This window comes from Rhodamnia argentea, chromosome 2, assembly GCF_020921035.1.
Source record: "Rhodamnia argentea isolate NSW1041297 chromosome 2, ASM2092103v1, whole genome shotgun sequence".
In the NCBI taxonomy this organism is placed as follows: domain Eukaryota; kingdom Viridiplantae; phylum Streptophyta; class Magnoliopsida; order Myrtales; family Myrtaceae; genus Rhodamnia; species Rhodamnia argentea.
This window is the reverse complement of record NC_063151.1, coordinates 912591-936888: the sequence shown is the minus strand read 5'-3', so window position 1 is coordinate 936888 and position 24298 is coordinate 912591. Positions and strand designations below refer to the sequence as shown.

Below are 24298 nucleotides of genomic sequence, written 5' to 3'. Positions count from 1 at the left end.
TAATAGAGACCCAAAGGGCTAGGACTCCTCTAGCAGAAAACGCCGCACAAGCAAGAGAGAAAAAAAAAATACAAGTGATGTGGGTGCTTTTATGTTTTGCTCTCTAGATGCAGCCACACAAGTGAAGGACTTCAAGGGTTCTTGGTTTCAAGCCACAGTGAAAGAGCAGGCGTTGAGCGAAAAGAAAACGGACGTACAAAGACGTCCTTTGGTCTTATCTGTACGTAGCTCTTGTTTGGGTTTGAACCCAGTAATTTTCTCTGTAAGTTTTCTGAGTGAATTTTCTGTGAGAGATTGCGAGATATTACTTGTGGGTTTACTTTAGATTTAATCTAGGTGCGGGAAATACTAGAGTACATGAGCGATTGTAATTTTGCTTTTGCGATTATATTGGATTATATTGTTGGTTCTCTCTGTGAATGTAGGTATCGATATTCGGACCGAACCACGTAAATATCTAGTGTCCTTTATTGTTCATCGTAATTTTTCTGGCGATTTCGTAGTGATTTATTTGCAAGATCCGTTAGCGTTTCCACATCATCTCTCAACATCTGCCATTGTCAATTAAGTTATAGTTGATGTGCCATTTTCCATAAGACAAGATGGAAGATGTGAACTAACGCATCTGTCTATGACTCTGACCCCAGCGAAATAGTTATAATAAGAATTCGTGACGGTAATGAGAATTTTACTCCATAGAGAATTAGCTTACAATCATTTGTGTCTAATGATTGGTGCAACAATAGAAAGAATTGCACAAAATCTATTTTAGTCCCATCCCCCCAAAGGGTTTATTCAAGAACAAAAGAATCATAAGGAAAAACCAAGAAAGAAAACTTTGTCCCAATCTTGAAATTATTACGCAAGAGAGTCGCCAGCCCGAGATTATAATCACTTCGGTGGATTGGCATGTCCATGAGGCGACCTTGCATCGCGAAGCCGTCTCTCTTGGGAGAGCAATTTAGCAAACCTGCAATACATATCGACGGAAGCTCTATTAGTCAGACCAACCTAGAAATGGAAAAAAAGAGAGTAATAAATCGTGAATTCTGGTAATGATTTCTGATTTCTTATGCATATACCTTATCAAAGCCTCTTCATTGGTCTCTTGGTTGGACGTGGGCTCGCACATTCCGGTGTCGAAATTAATTCTAGAGACCGGCTTCTTCAACAATGCCTCACCAGTTTTGACCAGGTCGTTCAGGTTCTTCTTCGTGGCCACATCCATCGACGATAAAACACCAGTTAATGTATCGTCCTAGAAAATCAAGCCATAAAGAGGCAATGATCAGCATAAAACAGGCCTCTGCGTGACAATATTTTGGGGAAATATTTCTCGTCTGGGAATCTTTTATGGGAATATTTGTAGAGATTAGATATACCTGGATCCTAAGGTAATTATCATGGAGGTGTAAGGCTTGGAACACGGCGGAGAGGTGGTAGTCGACCATGTCCGCGCTGGCTTGAGTGAAGACGTCGATCAATGGCGAACCGCCGCTGGTCAACCAACCCAACACTCCCCACTTGGCTGCTTCATGGGCCGTGTATTTACCCTCGGCCTTCCTAGTACCGGTCCCGAGTGAGATCACCAAGAACCTCCGGTAATCCGTTGGCTTTATAGGGAAGAAGTCTGAACTTCCTCCCATGATTGCCTTGGTCACCTCTCCCATCGCAACCAATGTCTACACAATCCAAATATCATATATATAATGAGTTATTATCCCGCGTTACGTGAAAAGAAGTCTCAACAAGTACTATTGCTGGAGATGATAGACTGATCCAGTTAAGTTATGTGTAGAGTAATTATTGGCTTAGTTTATCGAAATAAATTCGTTTAAGAGCGATGTCCTTGAAGGAAATTCGTGTTCAAGATTTAGCATATATCGAGGAGAATATAATTATGTACCGGATTATTTGCGGCTACCCCACCATCGATGAGGTTGAATTCTCTCACTTTGCCACTGGGGTCCTTGGTTTCAAACGTATGAGCTGGGAGATAAGTTGGTGCGGCCGAGGTCGAAATGCATATGTCCGAGAGCAAGGCATCCACGCCCGGATCCTTCTTCACCTGGCGACAATTTGACAAAAATATGGTTGATAATCCTTTTTAAGAGTTCATCTATCTACATATCCTCCGAGAGATATTCTTAAATTTCAAGAAGATGGTGAAGCGATGAATGACCTGGTAGCTAGAGAAAATAGTTGGCTGAAGGGTCTCGATGTCGAACGTCGGTATCACGACGTTTGTCAATGTTTGGTGCAATCTTTTGTCTCCAAGCTCCTCCCTCACGATCTTGTGAAGGTATTTTCCATCGTATTTGGGTCCCGCCACAGCTTTGATCATCTTCGTAACCGGTTTGAAAGGGCAACTGCGTAGTTTAAGGGACATTCATTAGTTTCGATCAGTTAAGAGATAATTAAACCATGAAGAGAGATTAGCAACTCCTCTATGTATTCTCTTAACCTGTCTTGGGGGAAGATTTTAGGGCAGTGATTAAGGTAGTAGTCTTTGATGTCTTTTGCAGCGAATACAGGGCGGTTGTTTTCATTGGGAGCGGTTAGCATGGCAGTAACGAGTCCGCCCGTGCTTGTTCCAGAAATAACGTCGAAGTAGTCCACGATTCTTGCATCTTCGCCATCTAGCTTCTGTGAAATTCGCAAAGTATTTTTAGCTTGATATTGTTGTATCAGATTAATGGGTTACGTGAAGATTGGTTGCATGTATTTTATATATACCAAAAGCCGTCGTCCTTTTAAAGTTTGTTTAGGACATACGTGCATAAGACCTCTGAGAACTACATACAAATCGTCTAAGTGCATATAAATCTAACGAATATATATATACACACACACACAAGCTATGCACAAATTTGTAAAGATTGTGAAGCATGCTAATATGCTGATAAGATTAGTGAAATACGTCGATAAAGGATACGACAAAAATCATATTAGCGTGCTCACCCGAAGCTCTGACTCTAGAAAATTAAGAATGGTTCCGGGGATAAGCCCTCTTATCCCACCACCATCGATGCTCAGAATGGTGATCAAATTTCCGTAAGTTGGAGGCTGAAGGGTTAAACTCGTTGCTCTTTCCATTTGCAACCCGAGTTAAACAAGATGAACGAAAGGAAGTAGTAACAAGTACGTACTCTTAGTCTTGGTGGCTTTGGGAGTTGTCGGAGAGAATTTTTTTCTGAGCAAGTGTATCGAGTTTGGAGAAAGAGCTAGTTTGCGGGATGGCTTTACAATGCATGAGCCATGCGTACTTATAGTCTCTCATTCCCTCGCATTTTCACGCTACGATTCAAATTTGACCGGAATCTTACGAAGTTGCTCGGAATTGGTTAAGTTGGACCCTAGATTCTTCATGTCCGGAGATCATATTGAAAAGTCCAAACTCAAAAGGGCGTCGTCCACTTTGCAATTGAATGGCTTTCGGTGAGTATCGCATTTAGGTCTTTTTTTTATCAGTCTTCAGTCGCTAACGCATTCGGAGAATTTCTGGTGAGACTTCTGGGGGACGGGTAGGTTTGAACACAGCTTTGAGAGCTGTATAGTGGAGTGAACTTGTGCTTGGCCATGATATTGACTAACGATCGACCAGCAGCATGTCAAATACCAAGGGCTCAATTTAGATTAATTTTGTTACAGTATTTAAACAACTTGCTCTCGGGGTTAGCTTCGTCTTCTTCACAAGATTAAATAGACGGTGGGTGAACAATGATTTGCACATTGCTCACGTGGACCAGATGGTAAGACAACTCCAACTATAGTTTTGATGTAATAAAGGGTTCACAAAAGGCGACGAATCCGCAATCGTTTCAGCAAAGGGGGACCATTTAATGAGTGCAATCAGTCCATAGGAATTGGGAACAATTGGCGACCGGCTGATTGACGAAGGCGACTTTGAAATGGTTTGTCATGGAATTTTCGAGAGATGAGAAATGAGGGAAATTTTTTAAAAAGTCCTAAACATATTGCGATTTTGCCACTTTAATCCGAAATATTTTAATCTACATTCATTTCTTTAATATATGTCTCGAGTTTGAGTCCGTAAAAGAAATTCAGCCCGTGATGAATTGCAAGAAGGCCCGGTCTATTATGAAGTGGTGATGTTTGACGCCTACAGCTAAAAGGCTTAATACATGGCTCAAGAGCATGATCCGACTAGTTGCAGTCTCGCGTACTAAAGTCGGGTCCTCTTAACTCCGACTCAGTCAATACGTTATTCTACGATTACGAAGTCTCGTGGATAAAGATAAAAACACTTTCAACACCAAGAAATTGCGGTCTCGCTGTTGAAGTCGTATGCTTCTCAATACCATCCTAGATATTTTCGTAATTGCGGTTTAAGTTCGATGATAGGGTGTGTGTGCAAAAGTGTAGTGACAAAATAGTAAACGCATGCACAGGTGCTTATAATACATTCATTCTCAAGACCTCCATACAAAACAAAGGGTTAGCAAACACTTTGCCCCCTATAACACTTTATGTTAGGGGTGTACCTTACCTCCGTGTTGCCAGACATAAATAATTTTTGAAAAGAGAAAGCTAACGCCTAAGTCCTCTATAAGTTTTAACTCAAGTCCTAAGTAGAGTCGGCAAGCTATCCTGACATTCCCAAAGGTAAATCACCAAAAGGAAAGCTAATGATTTATTAAACTTACAGCGGACTCTATCAAGCCCACATGAATTGCAACTTTGCGGTTTTGATTTAATCAATTCACATGCAAATTAATTCAATTTGGAGTTCGTATTGATCTATTATAGGTCGATTAGATATCCATGTAAAGTGCTAGAGAAAACTATACTTCTGTGAACCAAATATTTATAGATACGAAAACTTGATTACATTACATAATCTGACTCTATTTTGGTATCTTTTTTTATTTATTTTCAAAAACATTTGGCAGACAGTCTTGGTCAATCTTAACCCTAATGCTCAACATGCAATGGGTGATCATGTGGGTGTGCAATTAGATAATTTTGTACTCAATAATCAAAGTTATTAGAAATAGGGCAAACCACAATGCACTAAGCAATGTATAGTTACTATGAATTATCTAGATGTATCTATGTGTAACCTAGTTCTAATATGACATGCAATCTAATTTATATGAGCCTAAAAATGAAATAACTACTTAACATTGATGTTTTTCTATTTAGTCTAAAAATAACATTGATGTGATGACATGAAATTATGACATGGCAATATGATGACGTGGCAACGCTAATGACTTGGCAATAATGACACCACTTCTATATGAAACAAGCATCTTATTAGTATTTTTTTTTTTTTTTGAAATAAGTGCACTAGAAGTGAAAGATTTTATGGTCAACTACTTTGAAAGCTTAAGCTGATAGAAGATGCCTGGTTTAATATTTATATATTCCAACACTCCTCCTCATGCTTAGTTTGATCTTTTTGCCTAGTACTAAGTGTTGACATATTCATTTGGGGAAGCAAATATGGGTCTAGAAAGGTTTGAACTTAGGATCTCTTACTACGATATTATGAAAGATTTTATGGAACTACGGTCAACCTGTTCGAAAGCTTAAGGCGATAGAAGTGGCGTGGTTTAATATTTATAAATTCAGACAAAAAGTCATAAAACTTGTCGCAAAAGTGCAATTGAGTCTTGGAATTTTAAATTATACAATTAAGTCCTAAAACTTGTCAAATTTGTGCAATCGAGTTCTTCCTTTAGAACCATCAATCCGCCTAATGGAAAATGCGGACATGGCATTTTAAAATTAATTTCTCTATGATATGTGGCATTTTGTAATATTTTCTTTTCCAAATCTTATATAAATCAAATTAAAAACTAAAAAAGAAAGAATAGAATTTGATTATAAAAAGGTAAAACTGAAAACAAAAAAAAATTTATTTCTTTATCCTACGTGGCCTTTTTAAATTAATTTCTCTATCCTACCATGTGGAGCACATGTGGAAATCACCATAAACATGACATCTAAAGGTGTCAAACGGGTGGGTTGTGTCAAGTTGAAAATGTTTCGATCCATGTTAACCCATTTAACTCGTTTTGACCTATTTTCATGTGGTACAAATCTAGCGACCTATACCAAACCCAACCCATATTACTTAAACACTTATATATTTAACTAAATTATGGAATACTTGTTTCTTATAATTAGTTTTAAAAAAATGATGTTGCTAAAACACTTTCATGCAATACAAGTTTAGTGAAACTTTTTAAATAATTTTAAAAAAAATACTTAATTTCTTCAAAATATATTTTCCAATTTTTTCAAATTTTTTGAAAAATTATTTTTCTTTTTATTTTTCTTTTCTTTTCCTTTTCTTTTCCTTTGAAGTCCGGCGATCGGTGGCGACCGGCGAAGGATGGAAGTGGCATATGGCAAGGAAGGCGGAGTACGATAGCGACTAGTAGCTGGCGTTGTTCTACCTCTTGAACAATTTTCATCTTTTTTAATTTTAGTTTTCTTCATTTATTTTACTTATTAAAAATTATAAACTAATATTGAGGTCTATTTTCAATTGGAGTTATTGTGATTGCGTGACCCAACCCAACTAATGATTTAATGGGTCGAAAATGGGTTCAACTATGTAACCCATTTTTTACCCATCCGGTTCCACTTTAACTTTTGGGGCTCATGTTCATTCGACCCTTTAAAAACTTATGTGAGGTTGTTTCTATGCGGTAGTGTTAGAAGATCGACTTGAGCATTATTTATAAAGTTTTCAGCTAAGCCCTCTTATCACCGGTCGGCCTCAACTCGAACCACACAGCATATTAGTCTAATTAAAAATCTTTATATGTCACCTTATTAAACCAATCCCGAAAAACGGTAAATTACAATATTAATTAATGTAGCCCACATTAGAAAAAAAAATCTTATAATGTAGTGCAGTGTTACCAAGTTTCTCTTTGAGAAGCTTATGAAGGTATTTTCCATCATATTTTGGACCAGTCACTGCCTTCATCATGTTCGTAGCAGGAGCGAACGGGCAATTGTGGTTTCTAAGTATAAAAATATATTATGTTAGTACACGGCCATCTAAGAAACAATAGTGCACCAATATGGCCATATGGCGGTGACAAGACCACCTATTCTTGTTCCGACAAGAACATCGAAATAATCTGCAAGTCTTGCATCTTCACCATCTAGTTTCTGCGATAGTCCACAAAATATGTTTTTGGTCAAGTCATCAGAAGTTGCAAGGGGCATGCAGGGATAAAACATTGTACTTCATGCATTGAAAAGATAGCAAACTGATTTATGACAACCTGAAGCTCAGACTCTAAGAAAGCGATAACTGCTCCTGGGATAAGCCCTCTTATCCCTCCACTGTCGATACTGAGAATGGTAACGAGGTTTCCATCTTGGAGGCTGGAGGGGCAAACTCTTCAACCTTTCCATAGATGTGAAGGACTCTTTTTTCCTTTTTTCTTTTTTGACTTAATTATTCAAACAAAACATTAGCGTTGTCTGTGAGAGACAGACAGAGAGATGAGGAAAAAATCGAATTTCAAATATGTTTAGTGATATCTCTTTGGCCTTCGTCTTGGATAAGATGCGACTAATTTTAAGATGCATTTCATTCAAACTTGGACCGGAATCCCACTCACGATCTTGGTCGGAATTGCTTTAAGTTGACTCAAGATTCTTCAGTCCAAGAAATTGATTGAAAAGTTCAAATTTTAAAGGGGAGCTGAACCATAATGGCTAGCTGATGACGAGAGGTCTTTCAAGTGAAGAATTGTTGCTGAGACTTTCAACGCCACAAGAAAGACATAGGTTCAAATAATAAACTGAAGGCACGGGGACTATTTTGGGGGCAGGAAATGTTTCAGTGTAATGCAGAATTTAGGTCATAACATGTCGGGGATAAGTACACCGTGAGTGCCATAATTTTTATACAACGTTCACTTGAGTGCCATAACTTTTTTTTCGTTCACTTGAGTACCACAAATTTGAAAAAAAAAATGTTCACTTAAGTCCCACTCGCTGATTTGGCTTGCCGAAAATCCGACGTGGACTTATTTTAATATTAAACCATCTTACGTGGCTCGCCTGGAAGCTAAAGTCGGCATTAGAGATGCCAAACGAAGTCGTATTGAAGAAGAACTTGACTTATTGAACAAATTGGGGCAAATCGAAAAGAAATCATTGAAGAACCCTAACGCTAACTCCACCACCGGTTTGAAATTCTTCCAATTGGGAACTTTTCATCTCATTATATTCACAATGGGAAGTAGAAGTAGGAGAAGCGGGTCAAGATTTTACGAGCAAAGCGAAGATGGAAGTCAAAGTAGCTGCTATTGTGGGCTACGAAGTCCAACAAGAACATCATGGACATGAAGTAATCCCGAGAGAAGGTTCGTTGGATGTGCTAGTTATAGAGAAGGTTTCAATTGTAGATATTTCAGTAGGGTCGATGGAAAATTTCCAAACCAAGCAACAAAGGTCATCTTGCAGCTACTGAAAGGATGTGACGAAGCTCGACCCATGTTGCCGGATGAGTTGGACAATGCTGACTCAATGCAAGCATAAATCAAGGGTCTGGAATCTTTGATCAGCCATTTGAAAAAACAATTGTCAAGGATGAAAGTTCAAAGGGATATTTTTGGAGAGTTGCTTGTCTTGTTGTTAACGGGTGTGGTTTGGTTTGTATTCATACGCAAAATCAATCCTCAATAGAACCAATTGAGTCTTCCATAGTATAAGAATAATGAAATGTGTTTTAGTATTTGGAGCAATGACTATTAGTTGTTAGATGTTGTTTTCAAACCGAGCAATGACAGTGGCTTGTTTTGGAGTGTCGGTTCGATAGACATGAGTGGCCATATGTGCTTGATTTTGTGGTTGATGATCTCATTGAATGATCAATGGTTGGTTTTGATATTAATGATGCAATTTGTACATAACTTTTGGCTTATAAAGGATGATAAATGACTTGCATCATGTTTGCAACAGTTTCTGCAGCAAGAACATATGTTCTTTGCATTTGTCTTGAATGATTTTGCATTTGTTTGGTGGAAATGGTGTTCTTGATGATTTTACTGAATGAGCAATGGGTTTGGATATTGGTGATGCAATTTGTGCATTATTTTTTCCTTTTAGATGATAAATGCAAGTCATTAATGTCTGTAACAGTTTCTGTAGCAACAATAGATGCTCTCTTTGCATTTGTCTTTGCTGATTTTGTTGGTTTGGGCTAATGGTTGCTATGGTTGTTTAAGTACGTACAAGTTTCAATAACTTTGCGAATGGTCATGCGAGTGCTATTTTTTTTTCTTAAGTGAACACTTAGGTTTATAAACTTTATAAAAGTGAACAGCTAGATGCATTAACTTGTTAATAATTGGCCATGTTGATATCACTTTGTCAAACACATCCTGACGATAGATTTAGAAAATGATATGTATATCATTTTCTAGTGTCGTGGGTAGCATTATGTATGTTATGGTATGCACCAAGCCTGATATTTCACAAGCGGTGAGTGTAGTCGATCGTTATATGAAGCGTTCTAGTAAAGCTCATTGGGAATCTATGAACTAGATCTTCAGATATTTAAAGAGGACAACATATGTTGGTATGGTGTACTGGAGGAACAGTAATGGCAGAGAAACCACTGGTTTTGTGGATTTTGATCATGCATGTGACTTGAATGAGTGCATGCCATTAGAAGGGTACGTATTTATGCTTACAGGTGGTGCAATTAGTTGGAAGGCGTCCTTACAGGACCACGTTGCCTTGTTGTCGACCGAGGCGGAGTACATGGTACTGATCTTTATAGTGAAAGAAGCGATATGGTTACAAGGTTTGCTCTTGAACTTTGGTTAGAAACGAAAAGTGTTGATATATACTATGACAACCAAGGTACGATTTATTTGGCATATAATTTGGTTTATCACGAATAAATGAAGCATATCGACATCAGGTATCACTTCATCCAAGATGTCTTAGCAAAGGATAAGATTGTTGTGAAAAAGATTGCTACAACAGAGAACTCAGCAGACATGATGACTAAGCATGTTCCTTTGACGAAACTCAATCAAGTTATGCTTGAGCACAATTGGCTTCTATAGAGGGGGAGCGCCTTTTGGAGCGTTAGGAGAGTTAGCATGGATGACGAATACTATTGACTTGGCTTCAAACTTCGAACCAAGGTGGAGAATTATTGAGGAAACAAGCCACCAAAAACCCTAAACTATGCTCGCTGTAACACATTTATCCCAAATTTTTCTTTGTGACACAAAAAACCCTAAACTTGTATGCATGTGACACATTTACCCCAAACTTGTGCTCGTGTGACACATTTACCCCAAACTTTTTATTGTGATATTACAAACTCCAAACTTATAGACATGTGACACATTTATCCCAAATTTTGAGGTAAATGTGTCACATAGATATAAGTTTAAGATTTTTGATGTCACAAAAAAAATATTTTGGGGTAAATATGTCACACGGGTATAAGTTTAGGGTTTTCGATGTCACAAGAAAAAGTTTAGGGTAAATGTGTCACATTAGTAAAAGTTTGGGGTTTTTGGTGTCACAAAAAAAAGTTTGGGGTAAATGTGTTACGGTTGACATAGTTCAGGGTTTTTGGTGATTTTTTTCCAATTATTAAATATATCTTGAGTTTGAGCACGTGTGCACTTTGTTATGTGGATTAGAATTTCACTGAAAATCTAACGAAGTAGCCAACGTTTCCTATGATATTGTGAATTTGTGTTATGTTGGAAAGGGAAAAGATAATATCCACGTTTGACTGTTGATCAAGATTTGGGCGTGACGTACGAGGAACGTCTTCATCAGAGAAGAGCTTTTCGATGGTTCCCAGTCCAAAGCAAGACTTGGTCAAAGAGGAAAGAAATAAAGAGATAAAAAGAAAGAAGGGTTTCTTTCTTTTATGAGCACACAAACAGATTCCACGGTGTGCCGCACAAGAAGAATAGAAGCTGCGTACATGTAACTTCGTATGACGAAGGACGAAAAGCGAAGCTAAGGTGCGCGCACGGTGATGTCCTGTTGATTGCACATAGGAGTCTCGAACGAGATAAATTTTGTGCTTCGTGAGTTTATATCTGAGTTGTTTATTTATAAATACTTTGGACTTGGATATAATCTAGGTACAGAAAATACTAGCGTATTGAGTGATTGTAATTTTGATTTTCCGATTATAGTGGATTGTTCTTGCTAGCTCTCCCCGCGAATGTAGGTATCGATATTCGAACTGAATCACATAATCTTTAGTATCTTTTATCATTCATCCTTATTTTATTTTATTTTTTGCATTGATTTATTTATAAGATCCTGATTAGTTTCCGAGTTATATACAACATAAAATTAATAGAATGAGGAAAAATCTTCCCATCATATCCATCAGATGCAACAAAAAAAAAAACAGCGCCTGGGATTTAATGAAGACAATGTGCACGTTTTTGACCGGAAAAGCTCATCTCATCCCGTCCTGCCTGTTTTTATATAGTTCATTAAACAACAAAACTGAATTGCACGTTTCACGACTCCATCTCTGGTTTTTTCTTCCCTTATATAATTGTTAGGCAGAAGGATAAACCAGATGCCAGAAAAAGCAGCCGTAGGAGCTTAAAGTGACAGGTCAAATGCTATCACTTTTAAGAAGTTCAGGACCGATCTTCAAGAAACGAGAGGGTCAATAGAAGGGTGCATTCATTATCAAATTGTTTCCTTATCCACCAGTCTTCTGAGTTCATCGGGGCCTTGACTGTGCATACTTGCACATGGTGATCCCATGTGGAGGCTTGACGGCCAAAACTCTCTGAGTGTGCCTCTAAGGCAATTCAAAGATGGTTGGACATTGAATGGTAAAGGGAAATTAAATGCTACTGATAATTGCGGGCAATGTACGTGCCAAGGTTCTTTTATTTTATCCACCAACCACTGGTCCTCTTGCAATGGGGAAAGTAACTCTTGTACTGGAGAAGTTAATAAGTGGGTCCTGAGAAATGGAGATAGCACTTCTTACAATTGGGTTTAGGTTGTTTATGCATGGCTCGATGATATGTGAGGTTTCATGTGGTTCCAACAATGATGTGTCTTCCGATGGTTAGAACCGAAGTGAAAATGCTCCGTCTTTATCTTTGTGGCTCACATCGAGGTTAGATACGAGGTCTATGCGGTTTGTAACCCTAATTCCGCAATTCTGAAACCCGCCTAGAATAATAATGCACGCGTGCTTCCTTTGTAAGCCCGCATTTTGAGTATCGGGTGCCTTTCCATATGTATTCAAGCAAAAGTTGAGATATTTTAGTTTGTGAACTAATGAGAACTAGAATGGAGCACATAAAAGATGACATATACTCCGCTTGCGGTCTTCACTTCTATTATCTTCACTCATGACATTAGCTAGTGATGACGAAATCTATCTAATTTACTTCCTGCTAGAAAGGAAATTTGCGGTATTTTAGTTGATATAATTTTATTTCTCTCCACGACTGAAAAAATTTCACCTGCTTGTCTTGTCCGTTTGTCTCTGTATGACCTTCACTTAGATGGTACGGGTAATTATTGACTTCATTATGTTAAGATCCTAACCGGATAAAAAGTCTATCAATTAAGTCATAGGGTCAAACCATGGAATTGTTTTTGCGGCGATGTGCCATATGGCCCTTTTTTATACGACAAGATAATTATAATAGGAACCGTTAAGGTAATGAGAATCTATTCGTTTGAAAATTAGCTTACAACCATCCGTGTCCGATGATTGATGAATAATGGAGAAAGAAATTAGAGAAAATCTATCTTAGCCCTAGCTTACCAAGGGATTAATCAAAAATAGAAAAGTGTACCTTAGCCCTAGGCCCAAACGGTTTATTCAAGAGCAAAAGAATTCTAATGAAGACAAAATTTAACAAAAAGATGAATACTTTGTCTCCATCTTGAAATTACAAATCCAGCAAATCATGCAAGAAAGTCGCTAGCCCTCGATTATAATCACTTCGGTTTATTGGCATGTCCATGAGGTGACCTTGCATGGCGAAGCAGTCTCTCTTGGGAGAGTAATTTAGCAAACCTGCAATCCATATCGAAGGAAGCTTTGTTAGTCAAACCGACCTGAAATTGCCTAATGTGATGAATTGTACATTCATCATCCTTGCGAAACTAAACATTTGTGCTTGCTAATGCATATACCTTCTCAAAGCCTCTTCATTGGTCTCTTGGTTGGATGTGGGCTCGCACGCCCCGGTCTCCAAATTAGCCCTAGAGATCGGCTTCTTCAACAATGCCTCACCAGTTTTGACTAGGTCGCTCAGGTTCATTTTCGTGGCCACATCCACAGATGATAAAACACCAGTTAATGTATCATCCTGGAAAATCAAGCCATAAAGAGGTAATGATCAGCATAAAACAGGCCTATGCGTGACAATATTTTGTGGAAGTATTTTTTGTCTGGGAATCTTTTACGTGAATATTTGTAGAGATTAGATATACCTGGATCCTAAGGTAATTATCCTGGAGGTGTAGGGCTTGAAACACGGCGGAGAGGTGGTAGTCGACCATGTCCGCACTGGCTTGACTGAAGACGTCGATCAATGGCGAACCACCGCTGGTCAACCAACCCAACACTCCCCACTTGGCTGCTTCATGTGCCGTGTATTTCCCCTCTGCCTTCTGAGTACCAGTCCCGAGTGAGATCACCAAGAACCTCCGGTAGTCCATTGGCTTTATAGAGAAGAAGTCTACACTCCCTCCCATGATTTCCTTGGTCACCTCTCCCATCGCGACCAATGTCTACACTATCCGAATATCATAGAAAGTTTGTCATTGTCACACCTTGTTTAAAAGCAAACTCTCGATATTCAAGTACTCTTTTTGCAGAGACGATAGAATGAACCAATCAAATTATATGGCAATATGATGATATTACCGGATTATTTGCGGCTACGCCACCATCTATGAGGTTGAATTCTCTCACTTTGCCAGTGGGGTCCTTGGTTTCAAACTTATGGGCCGGCAGATAAGTTGGTGCGGCCGAGGTCGAAATGCATATGTCCGAGAGCAAGGCATCCACGCTTGGATCTTTCTTCACCTGGCGACATTTTGATGAGAATAATGTTGATACTCCTTGTAAGAGTTCATTGTCCGCATATTCTCAAAACCCTAGAGAGAGTCTTATGATCTCAAGAAGATGATGAAACGTTGAATGACCTGGTAGCTTGAGAAGATGGCTGGCTGAAGGGTCTTGATGTCGAACGTCGGTATCACTACGTTTGTCAATGTTTGGTGCAATCTTTTGTCTCCAAGCTCCTCCCTCACCACATTGTGAAGGTATTTTCCATCGTATTTGGGTCCCGTCATGGCTTTGATCATCTTCGTAACTGGTGTGAAAGGGCAACTGCATAGTTTCAGGGACATTTATTAATTTCGATCAATTAAGAGATAACTAGACCATGAAGAGAGATTAACAACTCCTATAGGTTTTTCCTTTACCTGTCTTGGGGGAAGATTTTGGGGCAGTGACGGAGGTAGAAGTCTTTGATGTCTTTTGCGGTAAATACTGGGCGGTTGTTTTCATTGGGTGTGGTTAGCATGGCAGTAACGAGGCCGCCAGTGCTTGTTCCGGAAATAACGTCGAAGTAGTCAACGATTCTTGCGTCTTCGCCATCTAGTTTCTGCAATATTCTTAAAACATTTTTAGCTCGATATTGTTGTATCATATTGATGGGTTACGTGAAGATTGGTTTCATGTACTTTATATATACTGAAAACAGTCGTCCTTTAAAATTTGCTTAGGACATGCATGCATCACGAGAACTACATGCAAATCATCTAAATGCATAATAAATCAAGGAATATTGTTTTGTCACCATAATCGATAAAAAAAAAAATCTTTATTGCTATTCAAAAACCCCTAAAGATTGTGAAGTATGCGAATTCACTAACAAGATTGGTGAAATATACCGACAATGGATATGACAAAATTCATAACGAGTATGCTCACCTGAAGCTCTGTCTCCAAAAAGTTAAGAATGGTTCCGGGGATAAGCCCTCTTATCCCACCACCATCAATGCTTAGAATAGTGATCAAATTTCCGAAAGTTGGAGGCTGGAGGGGTAGACTCGTTGTTCTTTCCATTTTGCAAATCAAGGTGAACGAAACCAAACGAAACGAAATGAAAGTACTAACAAGTATGTACTCTTGGTGCCTTTGAGAGTAGATAGAGAGAGGGAAAAGAAGGAAATTTTTCTCAACAAGTGTATCAAGTATGGCGAAAGAGCTAGCTTGTGCGATGGCTTTAAAAAGCATGAGCCAAGCGTATTTAGTCTCTCGTTTCCCTCACATCTTCACTCGCTACGACTCAAATTTGACCGGAATCGTGCGAAGTTGCTTGGAATTGTTTAAGTTGGGCCCTGGATTCTTCATGTTGTGTACGGTGACCATGTTGACAAGTCTAAATTCCAAAAGGCTTCCCTCGATGGTCAAATGAGCATCGCAATTGGGTTTTTGTTTGATCAGTCTTCAGTCACCAAAGCAAGCAGCGAAGTTCTGGTGCGACTTATTCAGAGACTTGTAGGTTTGAACACAGTTAGATAGCCATAAAAGAGTGAAACTTGCACTTGGCCATGATAGCGACTTGCGATCGACCAGTTACATTTTCCACGCTAAACAATTTGCTTAGGGAGAGCATGAAATCCATTCAATTTCTACGTTTTTGTTCCAAACATATTTCTGGAATAGGTTTAGAACATAAACTTGTTTGGTAACTTAATTCTATTTTTCTATTTCTGAAATAAATTTCTATTTCAAAAATAAATTTGAAGAAGAAATGAGAAACAAAATTTTTTTACTACTCAGAGAAATAGAAATAAAAATTTGCCCCCCCTCACCGCTAGCCGTCGTTGCCACAGCCCACGGCCGGTAGCAGCCACCGCCGCCACCGACCTCCGTGAACCACCACCGGCGACCTCCACCGCCACCACCGCCGACCTCCGCCGCCACCACCACTGCCCACTTGCCGGCCGAACTTCTATTTTAGAATCAGAAATTTTATGTCGTTATTAAACGCATTTTTTTGCTCAAAAACTCATTTAGAAATAGAAATAGAAATAGAAATAGAAATAGAAAAAACTATTTTTAGCTAAAAATCTATTTCTGAAACAAAATGGTTTTCATTCACCTCCTTAGACTTGCTAAACAATTTGCCCTCGGGGTTACCTTGTCTTCCTCGCAAGATTAAATGCACGATGTATTAACAACGAACATGGCGAAACCATTCAAACTCTAGCTTTCATTCGACTAAAGGTCCGCAAAAGGTGGCCAATGCTCGGTTGTTTCGGGAAAGACCCAGGGACAAATCGATGAATGCAATGCATCCATATGAGATCGATTGATGAAAACGGTTTTAAAATGCTCTGTCATGGAAATTTCAAGAGATGAGGCATGGTCAGACCCAATCAGATTGCAAACCCAGTCCTCGATTCTCAGAAAACTTTAGAGATGAGAGGAGAGTTCTGTCTTCTGGGAGGAAGAAAATGAGCGCAAGTGTGATTGAGTCAAGACGTACGGGTCCCTTTTTTTGATTTTGAATGCTCTAAAAGGAAACGTTGATTTTTATTTTCGGTTAGTTTGTTCCCATTTCCGGACAAAAATATCTATTTTGGCTTATTGTAATAATGACTAGTAATTGTAGGAGCTTATCATGTCAAAGTATAAAGGTGGAATAGTTCAAAAGAATGTGCCCGTATTCTACTTGAAGATCCACAAAACGTTTCTCTCTAGTACTTGAGGAGGATTATTCGACAATTCGTATGATATTGGAAGCATAATAAATATTTCAGAACGGATGAAATTAATTTGCAGTATGCAATTTTTATAGCTAGTTTTTCTTTTATAATAGAAACACAGGGGTAGAAAATAGGGGAAATAACATGCATAGGATAAGACGAGAGAATACTAAAATCTTAACTTATGACTCGTGTTCTAATAAGCAATAACACTGTAGACAAACCATTTTACCTAAAAATTTGCCAGGCTTTTGGTGTCGGGACATGGCGCCTCTTAATTGTAGCAGACATCGAATGGGTAAAGGGAATTTGTTACATTTGAGTTCTAATATATCGGGCATTCGAATACATTACGTGATTATCTTTTTACTTGGTTAGGTCATTTTACTATGATTTATTAACCTTGTTATTAAACGACAGATACTGAAGGATATTCTTAATTAGAGAAATCGAAGAAGTGAGAGTGGGATCTCTTCCAAAATGAATAGGTGCACAAGGGTTTGGAGCTAGGGGTTAGGGGGTGGAGCTGAGTTTTAAATGTCATTTAGCATGGTAAGGTTGGTGAATGTTCATGAAGAAGTTGTAAGCATGTACCCAAAAGAAGTGAGGTTAGCTAGACTAAAATTAATACATGAAATTGGCATATCAAGTGATGTGACAAATTGCACAAAGATATTTCCATAGGCCATACTCACTATTCACTTATTATGTGAGAACGCTTAATATGTCGATTTTGTAGTATTGCAAACTTCAATAGCGCATTGGTTGAAAGATTTCATTTCCTTAAAAAGCAATAGGCTGTGTTAATAATCTCACTAAAATTTACTGAGTGATATGAAAGGTTTCAGCGAACGTTGAAGGTGAAGATGTGACTCTCATTGAATCAAAGTACTTATTATTCTAATTCATGATAGTAATAAGAACTTTATTCCATTAAAAAAAAGCGTACAAGTATTGCAGAAAATATATCTCATCCCTAGCCTCCCAAGGATTTATTGAAAAAATGAAAAGTCTATCTTAGCCCTAGGCCCAAAGGGTTTTATTCATGAACAAAAGAATCATAAGGAAAATCAAAAAGAAACGACAAAGCTTAAATACTTTGTTGCAATCTTCAAATTACAAATCCAGCAAATATACGGGAGAAAATTGGCCTGTCCTCGACTATAATCACTTCGGTATATTGGCATGTCCATGAGGCGACCTTGCATGGCGAAGCAATCTCTCTTGGGACAGTAGTTTAGCAAACCTGCAATATATATCAAAGGAAGCTACAATGGTCAAACCAATCTAGAATTGCCAAAAGTGATGAATAGTAAAATCATCGCGAAATTAGTCATTTGGGATGGCTAATGCGTGTACCTTATCAAAACCTCTTCGTTGGTCTCTTGGTTGGACGTGGGCTCGCACACCCCTGTCTCCAAATTAACCCTGGAGACCGGCTTCTTCAACAATGCTTCACCAGTTTTGACCAAGTCATTCAGGTTCCTTTTTGTGGCCACGTCCACGGACGATAAAACACCGCTCAATGTATCATCCTGAAAAAGAAAAAAAAAGCCACGACAAGGCAACGATCAGTGTAAAATAATCACGTGTGCGACCATATTATATTGTAATATATAATTTTTGGATGGGAATCCTTCCAATGAATATTTGTAGAGATTAGATGTACCTGGATCCTAAGGTAATTGTCGTGGAGGTGTAGGGCTTGAAACACGGCGGAGAGGTGGTAGTCGACCATGTCGGCGCTAGCTTGAGTGAAGACGTCGATCAAAGGCGAACCGCCGCTGGTCAACCAACCCAACACTCCCCACTTGGCTGCTTCATGCGCCGTGTATTTACCCTCGGCCTTCCTAGTACCGGTCCCGAGGGAGATCACCAAGAACCTTCGGTAATCCGTTGGCTTTATGGGGAAGAAGTCTGAACTTCCTCCCATGATTGCCTTGGTCACCTCTCCCATCGCAACCAATGTCTACACAATCCAAATATCATATATATGTACTTAGTTAGTACTCCGCGTTATTAAAAAGAAATCTCAGCAAGTACTATTCCTGGAGAAGATAGACCGATCCAATTAAGTTATGTGTCGAGTAATTATTGACGTAGTTTATTGAAATTTAAATCGCTTGTGAAAGATGTTATTGAAGGAAATTCGCGTTTGAGATTTCACATATATTAAGGAGAATATAATTATTTACCGGATTATTCGCGGCTACCCCACCATCAATGAGGTTGAATTCTCTCACTTTGCCACTTGGGTCCTTGGTTTCAAACTTATGGGCCGGGAGATAAGTCGGTGCGGCCGAAGTCGAAATGCATATGTCGGAGAGCAAGGCATCCACGCTAGGATCTTTCTTCACCTGGCGACAATTTGACGAGAATATGGTTGATAATCCATTTAAGCGTTCATCTATCTACATATCCTCAACAACCTAGAGGTACTCTTAAAATTTCAAGATGATGGTGAAGCGATGAGTGACCTGGTAGCTAGAGAAAATAGTTGGCTGAAGGGTCTTGATGTCGAACGTCGGTATCACGACGTTTGTCAATGTTTGGTGCAATCTTTTGTCTCCAAGCTCCTCCCTCACGATCTTGTGAAGGTATTTGCCATCGTATTTTGGTCCCGCCACGGCTTTGATCATCTTCGTAACCGGTTTGAAAGGGCAACTGCATAGTTTTAGGGCACGTCTATTAATGTCGATCAGTTAAGAGATAATTAAACTATGAAGAGAGGTTAGCAACTCCTTAGAGTTTTTTCTTTACCTGTCTTGAGGGAAGATTTTAGGGCAATGGTTGAGGTAGAAGTCTTTGATGTCTTTTGCGGCGAACACAGGACGGTTTTTTTCGTTGGGAGTGGTTAGCATGGCTGTAACGAGGCCGCCTGTGCTTGTTCCAGAAATAACGTCGAAGTAATCCACAATTCTTGCGTCTTTGCCATCTAGTTTCTGCAAAATTCATTGAACATTTTTAGCTTGAGATTGGTGTATCAGGTTCATAGGTTGCATAAAGATTGATTGTATGTACTTTTTATTTACCAAAAATAGTCGTCCTTTTAAAAGTTGCTTAGGACATGCATGCATGAATGAATGCATCACGAGAACTACATGCAAATTGTCTAACTGCATAATAAATCCAAGGAATATTGTTCTATTCACTATAATTGATAAGTCTTGTCATGTTAACAAAATCACTATGCACATCGAAGATGACATAAATTTTAACGAGCATGCTCACCTGAAGTTCAGTCTCTAGAAAATCAAGAATGGTTCCGGGGATAAGGCCTCTTATCCCACCACCATCGATGCTCAGGATGGTGATCAAATTTCCGTAAGTTGGAGGATGAAGGTTTAAATTTGTTGCCCTTTCCATTTGCAACTCGAGTTAAACGAGACGAATGAAAGGAAGTACTAACAAGTATGTACTTTTGGTGGCTTTGAGAGTTGTCGGGGAGAAATCGTTTTGAACAAGTGTATCAAGTTTGGAGAAAGAGCTAGTTTGCGGGAATTGCTTTACAATGCATGAGCCATGCGTATTTATGGTCTCTCAATCCCACGCATCTCTGTAGGAAACGCTACGATTCAAATTTGACCCGATTCGTTCAAAGTTGCTTGGAATTGTTTAAGTTGGACCTAGAGTCTTCATGTACTGGGACCATGTGTAAAAGTAGAAATTCAAAAAGGCTGTGTGAGACGGTCATTCAATGTCTTTCATTGAGGATCGAGTTTAGGTCTTTCTTTGATCAATCTTCTTTTGTTTTTTTTTTTTCCCCTTGGGTGTAGTGACTTGCGATCGACCAATTATGTGCCACAAACTTTGGACTTGATTTCAGTTAAATTGTTTTTTAGACTTTCTAATATGATGAACAATGACTTGTGCATTGCGAAGATGGACCGCGTGGGAAAACCATTCTTTACTCTAGTTTTCATTAAACTAAAGGTCCGATAAAGGCGGGGAATACTCGGTCGTTTCATGAAAGGCCCCGGATGATCGATGAACGCAATTCATCCATCTGAGTCAGAAAACCATCTGAGATTGATTGATGAAGACGGTTTTGAAACAATTTGTCATAAGAATTACAAGAGACGGGAAATGGTCAGACCCAATCAAATTGCAAATCGAGCTCTCGATCCGCAGAAAACGTTAAAGATTAGAGAAGACTTTTGGTTTCTCGAAGGAAGAAAATGACCCCGCGATGGGGTTGAGTCAAGACATGGACATACGGGTCCTTCTCATGCGTTTGAATGCTAGGAAACGAGTCGTTGTCCTTCACTTTCGATTAGTTTGTTTCCATTAAGCTTAATAGATAATCTACTTTGGCGTATTGTAGTAATGGCCATTAATTATAGGAGTCGCAGCTTACTATGTCAAAGTAAAAAGGTGGAATAGTTCAAAAGAATATGCCGGCGTTCTACTTCTAGAAAAATCCAGAAAACGCTTCTTTCTAGTACTTGAAGTAGGGTTATTTGCAATTAATATCGACAATTCGTGTAATCTTGTAAACATAATTTTCTTGAATGGATAAATTATTTTGCAGTATGCAGTGCTAACAGCTAGTTTTCTTTTATAACAAGGACCTTAAGATATGGTGCATGAATGAATATTGAGTAGATGAAGTGTCTCCCTATGCTCATGGATATAGGACGACATGAGACGAATCCCGGTGTGTTGCTTAAACATCAATGAAGTCCTCATTATTTTCCAACTCCGTGGCATGCGGAGTTCTTCTTGTCGAGAGTGTTAGTCTTCGTGGTGCATTCAAGATACATGCCCGAGGATAAAAATGTTATGTATCGTTTTGTCAAGAGCAGCTTCCGATAAGTAGTACTTCAACAACACATAATTTTCTCACAATGCATTCTCACATTTTAAGTTCTGCCTCTGTCTCATAAAAGCGCGATAGACAATTCTTTTTTTTTTTTTTAATCCTTTTCTTTTGGAGTAATGTTATTGATGAAAATCGTAAGATCGATAAGATCATAAGATTTTGTTCCTGCACGTAAATTCACAAAAACAGCCAAGTAGCACTAGTCACTCGTTACGTGAAATGCCTGGGACAATTAATGGATGCAAGACATCCATCTGATCTGAATTAGGACACAATCTGAGATCGATTCATGAAGGCGCGTTTGAAATGCCCTGTCATGGAAGGTTCAAGGGATGAGAAGTGGTCAGACCCAATTAAATATCTGAATTGGGACACAATCTCAGAAAACGTTAAAGATGAGGAGGAGAGCTTTGGTTTCTGGGACGAAGGAAACGAGCGCCGCTGGGATTGAGTCAAGACATGCATGTCCGTCTTTTGCGTGTGAATGCTCGGAAACTAGACGTTGATTTTTACTTGCGATTAGTTTGTTCCCATTTCCGGACAAAAACCTACTTTGGCGTATCGTAATTATGACTATTAATTGTGGGAGTCGCAGCTTACCATGTCGAAGTAAACAGGTGGAACAGTTCAGTAGAATATGCCAGTATTCAACTTCTAGAAGGGTCCACAAAATATTTTTTTTCCTGAGTATTTAGGCTGCATTTGTTTCGTGAAAAATGAATTCGTAAAAATGATCACTCATCACGAAAATGCATATATAGAAAACCCTTTCAACATTCACTCAAAAGTTTGGGCATAAATTGTTGTTCGATTCACTAATTATTTCAAACAATACAAGCAATCATTTTTAGGATTTTAAATTATTATTTTTTCGCAAAACAAATGGAGCCTTAAAGAGGATTACCTGTAATTAATATCAACACTTCGTATAATCTTTAGAAAAAAATAATAGATTTTTTAAAATGAATAAAATTATTTTGCAGTCTTTAATGCTAATAGCTAGTTTTCTTTTGTAATATGGATCTTAAGATTAGGTGGATGAACGACCAATGAGGAGATGAAGCATCTCCCTATGCTCATGGACATAGCACGATAGTACGATACGTGTCGCTTAAACATCAATGAAACCCTCAATTCATCCTCTCTTGTTATGACTTGAAGGGGAAGGGGGTTCCTCTTCAAATTTGTTCTTCCGAGCTCGGTTGCATGATCCAACCGGTGGATCCAACCTACGAGTTTATTGGAAGCGCGCAGTAGAAACTTGATACCTTCACTTAGAAGATTGCCAAGAGAAAGACCAAGATTAAGCCAGTTCAAAATATCTAGTTAAACCTACATTCACTCAAAAGCTCAACCAATGAATGATGAGCCTACTATAATATATTAACCATTTTAAACCATACTAGTTCTTCAATGTGGGATTTTTTTACCACAATTCACGTGTGTGTCTCAACAATATCCCCTCTCGTGTGAGCTCACTACTAAGTCAATTTTGCTCCTCCTAGCTTGATTGAGATATCCTTATCAATTAACGTATCTCAACTTTAATTTCCAACGCGCACCTTCATCCATTATTTCTTTTTCGAGATCAAACCCGGGTCACTCTACATCAACATATCTCAACTTGAGCCTCTAATGCCCACATTCATCTGTAGTCTCTTTCTCTAGACCGAAACATGGAGGTTCCATCGAAACGCGCTACCACCATAGCACCCATTGCCAGGATCATGGGATTTCTTCTTTGAGAAATTCACCAAATACTGGAACAAATTAGGACATGTCACTACCTTTCTAGAGGTGAACCACATAGGGGAAAGCCAATGGATTACTAGGCGAGATACCAATGGTCGCTCGTTAAGGATATGGTATCGTCGATAAATGCAGACTCTCCCAAGCCCAAACCAATCATAACTTTATGTTTTAACTTATATCTCTAAACATGCAATCCAATTCATTTTGAAGTTGCCACTAATCTATTATGAGTCAATTAGAAACCCAAGTAAAATGTGGAAGAACACCTTACTTATGCGATAATTCATAGATAGGAGAACTTGATTACGCTAGATAATTATAATGTCCTTTTGGTACCTTTTCTCTTTATGTCAAACATGTGAGGGGTGATAATTGTGCCTTATGCATTGCATGTAGTTTTAGGATATTAGATTAGATTCTCTCAATCACCACCAAGGGAATGTTAATGAATTACTAAGCAAACACTTAGCGTGGAATCTCCCAAGCCCGTACTAATTGTAATTTTGGTTTTCTTATTAAATCATTTAAACATGCAATTCAACTTATTTAGCAATCACCACTAATCTATTACTGGTTGATTAGAAACCCAAGTGAAATATGGGAGAACATTTTACTTTTGTGATCCAAAAATTTCATGGATATAAGAACTTAGCTACACTAGATTAATCTAAAACCCTTTATGTACCTTTTTTTTTATGTTTAAAAAGTATTTTGCCAGTAATCTTTGTCAATTTTAACTTTAAACCATCAACATCCATATGTGATCATGTGAGGGCAGAAAGAAGGATGTAACACTCAATAATCAAAGCAACAAATAAATTACTCAAAGAGATAGAAAGAGCGCTCAGTAAGCAATAATGAAGTCTCATCACAATAGTATTTCTATAACTCACTAATCAATGAAAATAGGAATGCAACATGATGCATGAACTAATTATTAATATGAAATATATGCTAATGATT

At 38.5% G+C, this 24298-nt stretch overlaps 2 protein-coding genes across 4 annotated transcripts; both read right to left on the bottom strand.

Moving 5' to 3' along the window:
• Positions 1 to 823: 823 nt before the first annotated feature.
• On the bottom strand, positions 824 to 3177 carry LOC115731619 (patatin-like protein 2). The gene is made up of 7 exons (XM_048275324.1): positions 2962 to 3177; positions 2465 to 2646; positions 2183 to 2369; positions 1907 to 2068; positions 1383 to 1682; positions 1083 to 1258; positions 824 to 970 (listed from the first exon to the last, which is right to left on the bottom strand). Exons 1-7 carry the CDS (start codon positions 3094 to 3096, stop codon positions 892 to 894), a joined length of 1221 nt encoding a protein of 406 aa, XP_048131281.1. The 5' UTR covers positions 3097 to 3177; the 3' UTR covers positions 824 to 891.
• Positions 3178 to 12686: 9509 nt separating this feature from the next.
• On the bottom strand, positions 12687 to 20252 carry LOC115732424 (patatin-like protein 2). Of its 3 annotated transcripts, none has more exons than XM_048275321.1 (7): positions 19993 to 20252; positions 19522 to 19703; positions 19239 to 19425; positions 18957 to 19118; positions 18431 to 18730; positions 18121 to 18296; positions 12687 to 13048 (listed from the first exon to the last, which is right to left on the bottom strand). In XM_048275321.1, exons 1-7 carry the CDS (start codon positions 20125 to 20127, stop codon positions 12970 to 12972), a joined length of 1221 nt encoding a protein of 406 aa, XP_048131278.1. In that variant the 5' UTR covers positions 20128 to 20252; the 3' UTR covers positions 12687 to 12969. The 3 variants fall into 3 exon arrangements, with proteins under 3 accessions (XP_048131278.1, XP_030518923.1, XP_048131279.1); XM_030663063.2 differs by lacking the exons at positions 18121 to 18296; positions 18431 to 18730; positions 18957 to 19118; ... (1 more) ...; positions 19522 to 19703; positions 19993 to 20252 and adding exons at positions 13168 to 13343; positions 13468 to 13767; positions 13904 to 14065; ... (1 more) ...; positions 14467 to 14648; positions 14978 to 15377; XM_048275322.1 differs by lacking the exon at positions 12687 to 13048 and adding an exon at positions 17929 to 18007.
• Between the last annotated feature and the right edge of the window lie 4046 nt (positions 20253 to 24298).